At 60.1% G+C, this 7,733-nt stretch overlaps 1 protein-coding gene across 1 annotated transcript in view; it reads left to right on the top strand.

The window, feature by feature from the left end:
* Positions 1 to 5,932: 5,932 nt before the first annotated feature.
* Positions 5,933 to 7,733, top strand: part of SPON2 (spondin 2) — an 8,934-nt gene continuing 7,133 nt past the window's right edge. Inside the window, exons 1-4 of the mRNA XM_025887687.2 lie at positions 5,933 to 6,171; positions 6,576 to 6,801; positions 7,032 to 7,255; positions 7,337 to 7,528. Of these exons, the coding sequence (XP_025743472.1) occupies positions 6,579 to 6,801; positions 7,032 to 7,255; positions 7,337 to 7,528 (639 nt within the window). The 5' untranslated portion in view covers positions 5,933 to 6,171; positions 6,576 to 6,578. The remainder of the gene's footprint in view (positions 6,172 to 6,575; positions 6,802 to 7,031; positions 7,256 to 7,336; positions 7,529 to 7,733) is intronic.

Here is a 7,733-nt window from a genome sequence, read left to right as displayed (position 1 = left end):
TTGCCATTTTGTCCTCCAGCACCTTGAACGTGCCATCCCACTGCCTCTGATCTCTGTGGCCTCCGGTTCCAGAGAAGGCAGCTGTGAACCTACCTGCTCGGACTCATCTGCGTGCAGACCTCTCCCTGGGGATCCCTTGCACGTACCTGGGGGGATGTTCTGTCTGTCTCTGTCTCACAGGGTTTGCGTGGGACGCGTCGGGGGGCGAACCTCTCCCCGCTCCCCTCCTTGGGACCCGTGGTGCTCCCTGGGTGCACACAGGAGCCCCTGTTCGGTTCCCTTCACTGTTCTGTTCCTCAGGCTGGGCAGCCCCGGTCGACCTACCTCTTTCCCGCTGATTCTTTGCTGCTCACATGCTGTGGACTGGCTCCAGCAAATTTCTCAGTTCCAGAATTTCAATTTGGTTCTCTATCATTTCCGTTTATGCCTGGTGTTCTCTATTTGGTGAAACATCACCTGATAATTCAGTTCTCTGCACAGGCCTCCCTTGAACATACTGAAGACAGACACAGTCTTTGTCTGGCAAAGTGCAGCCCCTGGGACTCCTCAGAGACACCTGCTACCGGGTGCGCCCCAGCCCACTGTGGGAAGGGGCCACACGCTCGGCTCTTCACGCGTTACGTGGTTGTGGATGAAACCTGAAGATTTAAAATAATATAATGTGGCAATTCCGGAATCAGAGCCTACTGGCTCCTCTTGCTTTGTTGCTTTTGCTGCCTGTTTAGTGACTTTTCTGTGCTTTTGCCACATGTGGCCACTAAGTCTCTGCTCCGTTAGCTTCGCGGCCAGGTGATGACTGGACAGAGCCCTCCATTGTGTCCCCTGCTGCGGGGCACTCTGCAGGTGCTGCGCCATGGCCCGCACTCCCCCCATTCCTGCGGGCCCAGAGCCTCCAGCTAGCTGGAGGTAAGCTCGGGTCTTTCCAGAACACATGCTGCCCTAGGAATTTGTGTGGCCTTCTAGATCTCTGGGAGTACGCCGGTGCTTCCCAAAGCTCCCTGTAGACACCCCGTCTCTCAGGCTCCCCTTCTCAGCTTTTTGGTTAGTCTCTCGTTTGTCCCCACTGTTAGCCACCACCTCAGGCCACTGCAGAGTTCATTAATTGCCTGTGATGGTTTCCAGCCATCACCCCTGGGGAAAAGGCTTGTCTACAGGGTCGGCTCTGAATCAAGTCAAACGTAGACAAGTTTGCTAACGGGGTCTTCCAGGAAACCACGAGAAAGGTCAAATCATGACACTTTTCTAGGAATGCTGTTTTGAAAGAGCTCCGTCCAGGGGCCAACTGGCTGTTGGTTTGCACCATGAACTTGGGTTGCTCATTTTTAGGCTACCAGAGAGCTGAAGAGTGGGGACGGACCACGTGAAAACACCTCGTAGCTTAGTGAAGACATGGGGAAAATGGAGCCCTGTGCCCCATTGGCGGGAATGTGAAATGGTGCAGCCAGCCGCTGTGGAAAACAGTGTGGAGGGTCCCCAAAATATTAAACATGGAACCACCATACAGCCCACCCATTCCACATCTGGGTATACTACAACCAAAAGAAATGCAAGCAGGGATGTTTGCACGCCCGTGTTCGCTGTAGCATTATTCACAGCAGCTAAAGCACAGGAGCAACCCAGGTGTCCATTGACGGTTGAATGGACTACCCGTGTGCGTGCGTGTGTGTGTGTGTGTACATCGTGTATTCAGCCTGAAACAGGAAGCACCATCTGCCACCTGCCACCACATGGTGAGCCTTGAGGACACCGTGCTCAGTGAAAGGAGCCAGCCACAGAAGGACAAGACCTATATGGTGCCACTTGGATGAGGTACTTAGAGTAGCCAAAATCACAGAGACAGACGGGGCTGCCAGGTGCCGGGAGGAGCGGGAACAGGGACTGATTCCTGGACGGACACCAAGGTTGAGGTTCACAAGAGGGGTGAGTCCTGGGGTGGACGGTGGTGATGGCCATTCAGCAACGTGAACGTGGGTGATACCACTGAGCTGTGCACTTAAAAAGGGTCAAGATGGTAACAAACAAAACACCTTATGGCTTGCTGTTCTTACCAAGATGCAGCCAATTTTCTGGATTACAACAAAAAACAGAAACTCTCCAAAGCCTGCTACAGCTTGGTTAATTTCCTGGTGCTGAAAAGGTCTGTGCCAGCCATTTTTGCCTGTTTTCTCACTGCTTTTACAAAGGAGAGCATGTCCAGAGGTCCTCACTCTGCCATCTTAATTTGGATGAAGACACCATGGCAAACACTGAGAGCAGAGGCCCGTGTTCATGGGAGGCAGATGGTTCCCCAGAGCAGGTAAAATCTGTATCTATAGCCAGATGGAAGTGGGTCTCCTCCCAGACCTGCCCCTCAGCTGCCGTGGCCCCACCCCCCAACAAAGTGGGCCCAGCAGTGTGGCTATGACGCCCGCCGAGAGTCCTGGGCTTGCAGGCCCCTCTGCAAGTCGGGCATGATCACAGGGGGCTGCCTGCAGAGGGGAGCCCACTGGGCAAGGCCCCCACTGGGCGTTGGCCCAACAAGACAGAAGGGCAGGCGCGGAGCTGTGGGTGTGGGGCTCAGCTGGCTAGCACTGCCCCTTCTCGTGCCTTCCTGGACTGCAGAGGCCGCAAAGCTAAACCCGGGACCCAGGATTCCCAGACCAGTTCAGGCTCCACATATCAGAAGGGCTCGGAGAAACCTGGATCCAGAGCAGAGCTCAGTGGGTGCGAGGGAGGCAGGTGGGGCCGGGCAGGTGGGGCCAGCCCCTGGTCAGCAGCCATGCTGCGCACAGTCCTGGAAGTCATTCTTGGAAGCCAGCAACAGCCTTCTTAACGGCTCTGGAAGCCACACCCTGCTTACATTAGTCAGATGCTCTGCAGGAGCCCTGACTGAAAACAAAGCCATGACAAGACAGGGCGAGACGGGGCTCCTCTGCGCCAAGCGGTCAGGAGGTGCTCCCTGAGACTGACACACAGGGAGGTACAGGGAGCTGCCAGTGCAAAGGCCCTGGGGCGGAACAGGCGGGGAGTGTCTGGGCACAGGGAGGGGTGCTGGGACAGCAGGGGGGGGAGAACCCCTGGACTGCCAGGGTGTTGCTGGAATAGTCAGCCCTTCAGGAGGTGGCCATTGGAAAGGGTGTGTGTGCAGAGTCTGTGGTGTCTGGCAGGAACGGGGCCCTTGGTCAATGTCTGGTGAGTGGGCAAATGAGCAGACAAATGTGTGCCTGTGTGACCGGCGGGATCCCCCTGGGGAGCCAGACACCGGCGCCTGAGACAGCCCGTCCCCGGGTGAGGGCTCTGAAAGGACCCTTGTTACAGCAGACCTCAAGGGCCCCCGGCACCCCGCGGGGGCATCCTGGGCTCTGGGACCCGAGGGCACAGGGACACAGCCCGGGGGGGCAGAGGATGAGGGCGCAGAGCTCACCCAGCACTCCCTTGCCTGCCAGGCCTATTCTCAGCAACCCACAAACACAGACTCCTGGAAATCCCACACAGCCCTCAAGGGCCAGTGTGAGCCCACAAACCCCACCCCTCACACTAGATGGAAAGGACTTCACAGCTGCCCAACCGCAGCAAGGAGGTCAGCCCATCCATTACCCCTCCTGTACCCGATACTAATTTGAGGGGTGCTTGCTGCAGCCATTTAGAGTGGAGGGGCAGACAGACTGCTCTGCCACTGGGGCAATGGGGGTCTACAGAGAGCACGGGGGGTGCAGGAGGGTGGGGGTGCAGAGAGCGTGGGGTGCAGACAGGGAGGGTGGGGGTGTGGAGGCCTGACCGGCAACCACAGTCCTGAGCCCTATTGCCCTGAAACCAGCTGAGGAGTGACTAATCAAGAAGTGACTTCCAGGAAGGGACTCTGGAATTAGGGTCAAGCGATTAACGGAAGCACTCGCTGAATAATAGAATCTCATCTACAGACTGTATCCTGTCTGCCCAGCCCCTGCCCCACATCCGGGGCAGTAGCGCTTGGTGGGCAGGCTCACTTCTGGGTCCCCAGCACTGAGATGCTGGAGGTAGTTATCCAGGTTTAATGAATGGATGGCTTTCCTTTGGTGGGGGCAGGGGGCCAAGGAGGGCTGCCTAAGTAGGGCGGGACCTCTGTCGGTGGGGGTCTCTGTGAAAAAGTACTCCTCAAAGCTACGTCACATGATTCTGTGATTCTCGAAGGGAGGCAGGACCTGGCAGAACTATGTCTGCAGCTGAGTAGACTCTCTACTGGCCGGGTCCCCACCTGAGGCCCAACCCAGGCCAGGGGGCCACAGGTCGCCTATCCTGGCCTCCCCCTGTGCCCCTTCCCAGGTCCCATTGTGCCCCAAGAATCCCACCAGGCATGCCCTTGGGGGGCTATCCACCACCAAAGGGAGTGGAGCCCCTCCCAGCGGAGCCCAGGCAAGGAAGCTGGGGGGGCCCTGCCCCAGGGCTCTAGGCCTGGGGCTCCAGTGGCCTCACATCACGCCCTCCCTCCCCAGGATCCTTGAGCTGCAGAGGCTTTCCACATGGGTGTGCGGGTGCTGGGACCAGAGCCCCCTGTAAAATGGGGCAAGCCTGAGGCCACGGCCACCACTGAACAGTGCGTGAGCAAACCACAGCAGGAGAGCCGGCTGCAACTCAGCCCTGGGCCCATCTCCTGCTTTCTCTCCCCGAAAAAGGCCACTGCTTCTCAAGGAGAACAAGACACAGGTGCACAGAGAACACCTGCCTTTTCTGCTCACATTCTCTCCCACAGGTGCGGGACTTTTCCAGAGGCCGCAAGGCCTGTCCTCGCCGCGGCTGGGCTCTGCATCGACACCAGCCAGCACTGCACCTCCCGCCCGCCGCAGGGGGGGGGGTGTCACACACGGAGGCCCAGCTGTCTGCCCACAAAGCCAGGCAGAGAGAGATCTGTGCAAATGTAGAACCAGACCACTCTTTTTGAAAAATGTAGTTGTTTTTCATGAAACATTATGCTATTTACGTGAACGTATTTTCATTTGTGAGTTACTATGTATTCTGAACGTTTCTGTTAGGATTTCAAATATGGTAAGTATTGACAGCTATAACCCACACACACGAAAGCTCTTTGGGGCTCTCAATGATTTCTAAGGGTGTCGGGGGTCCTGAGACCAAAAAGTTTGAAACCCCCGCATGAGGATGTGTTCAGCCTGAGGACCTGCCATCTATATGCAGGCTCCTCTTGCGGCCCATGTGTCTGAAATAGAGCTCAGGTCATTTGCTTTTGTTTGCATTCTATTCCTGCTGATTCTATTTACTCCGTCCCTCTCCCCCAGCCCCACCCCCAACCGCGCGGGAATGTTAACAGTTCCAAAAATCATAATGCTTTCTGTTTAAGCTTGAAAGCTCCCTGGGCAGTTCTGATAAGTAAGAGCTTCCCTTCTGTTCCCAGACCCCACGATTAGGGTTCTAGAAATATTTTCCTGACCGTGAGCAGTGACCAGCTTTGGTCATGTTCTTCCCCTGCGTGCCAGGCGTCCGTGGAGCTCTGCCCCACGGGCGGAAGTGGGGTGGGGGCCCTGGGCCACCTCTCTGCCCCAGTGAGTCTTTCTGGAGCTGGGACAACTCTACCCTAGTGGTTCTGGCTCCCCTCTGGAGGGACAGCCTCGGGATGCCCTGGCCAGCCCTGTGGAGGCGGCTCTGTGCACGCTGACAGGCTGTGTGTGCCAAAACCCAGCGCCCCAAGGCCAGGGATGCCTGAACTGGGAACCCCCACTTCTCCAGCTCCTCTCCCACACTTGGACTAGCGTCAGGCCAGGAATGTGGCCCCCGGGGTCCCACCCTGCCCAGAGGGTGTAACACGCTGGTGCTCCGCAGCCCAGCTCCCCTCCTAGCTGAGACTACGACAGTACCTCCTGGAAGACACTAAGACGGGTTTGTTGGGAAGGGGGAGCGGCAGGGAGAGGAGCCGAGGGCGGAGAGGCGGGAGGGAAAGACAAAGAAAGGGGTGCGGCAAGTGGCAGGCGCCCGAGGGAGGAGAGTGACCTCAGCGCCAGAGAAGCATCTGCTCAGCGCAGAGCGAGGGCGGACCGCACGGGAGAAGCCCCTTCTCTCCCGCTCCCCGTCCGAGCTTCGGCTCTCTGCAGCGGCCGTGGCCGGCCGGGGGGCTGTCCTGGGCGTAAATTGGAGCTCTGGGCTCCCTCGGGGACCATCTGCTGCCGACAGCCCAGCCGCCAGCCCTCCTGCCGCTCCTGCTGGGTGAGTACGCGCGTGTGCGCCCCTGTCCCCATCCGGAGGCGCTGGGCCTCCTGGCACTTCCCCAGGCCCAGCAGCCCGCAGCATCCCAAGAGGGAGGCCTGCGTTTGCTCCTGTCATCCCGGGCACAGCGAGCCTGAAGTGTACCCTCCAGGTTCCCGGGACTCAGGGATGCTGCCCCGGGGCACGGCTGAGACCAAGCCAGGGCTCCGAATCTGCTGGGCTTGGGATCCAAGTGTAACCTGACACGGCTTGGCTTTTGGGGGCGGGACAGGGGTCCCCCTGAGCCTGATGGAGGTAGGAGTGCGAAGGGATGTGTGGGAGGCGACGCACTCTCCGGGAGGCCCCTGCCCCTCCCCCCCAGGGACCAGGGGTGTCAGCTGGTGGAGCTCTCTCTCTGATCCTAGGTCATGGGAGCCCCAAGTCACACCACCACCTGGGGCAGGGCCCTCTGGGCCCTCCTCCTGACCACACTTGGCTCCGTGGCCAGCCAGCCGCTGGGGGGAGAGTCTGTCTGCACGGCCCGGCCGCTGGCCAAGTACAGCATCACCTTCACGGGCAAGTGGAGCCAGACAGCCTTCCCCAAGCAGTACCCCCTGTTCCGGCCCCCCGCACAGTGGTCCTCCCTGCTGGGTAAGTACAGCGCCGCTGCCCGGTCCCTCCGATCCGGCAGTGACCACCCCCCTCAAGCGCTCCACCACACTTCCCGGTGTGCAGGGTGGGCACGCTCATCCCAGTTTCCGGCAGCGCCAGAAATATCTGCGGAGCACGTCCTGCTGTGCTTGGGCCCTGCCCCCGGGGCGCCGTGGATGTGCGCTCCCTCGCGCGGCGGCCCACACTCCACACTCCGGCCTCGCGCACAGGGGCAGCGCACAGCTCCGACTACAGCTTGTGGAGGAAGAACCAGTACGTCAGCGACGGGCTCAGGGACTTTGCTGAGCGGGGCGAGGCCTGGGCCCTGATGCGGGAGATGGAGGCGGCCGGGGAGAAGCTGCAGAGCGTGCACGAGGTGTTCTCGGCGCCCGCCGTGCCCAGCGGCACCGGGCAGACGTCCGCGGAGCTGGAGGTCCACTCGCGGCACTCGCTGGTGAGCCCAGGCAGCGGTGGGGGGAAGGGGCTGGGCCGCCGGCTGCCAGGCCGCCGGGCTGAGCACCCGCCCTCCCCCCAGGTGTCCTTTGTGGTCCGCATCGTCCCCAGCCCAGACTGGTTTGTGGGCGTGGACAGCCTGGACCTGTGCAATGGGGACCGCTGGAGGGAGCAGGTTGCCGTGGACCTTTACCCCTACGACGCAGGGACCGACAGCGGCTTTACCTTCTCCTCCCCCAACTTCGCGACCATCCCGCAGGACACGGTGACGGAGGTGAGGGGGTGACGGAGGTGGGGAACGAGAGCCCTCCACCAGGTGGCTCTTGGGCCAGTGCGCAGCCTCATCCCTGACCACAAGACGCCTGTCTGCAGGCGGCTGCTCTTTGGGGTGGAGGGCCCAGGCCGCCACCCAGAGGCCTGACCCTTCCTGCTCTGTTTCCCAGACCTTGGGCCGCCTGCCCCAGGAGCCTGCGGGAGCC

Source organism: Callorhinus ursinus, unplaced genomic scaffold (assembly GCF_003265705.2).
Source record: "Callorhinus ursinus isolate GAN/ISIS: 27379988/994484 unplaced genomic scaffold, GSC_fseal_2.0 scaffold4, whole genome shotgun sequence".
Lineage (NCBI taxonomy): Eukaryota > Metazoa > Chordata > Mammalia > Carnivora > Otariidae > Callorhinus > Callorhinus ursinus.
Note: the sequence above shows the minus strand (reverse complement) of the source record. Positions and strands in the feature narration are given on the sequence as shown.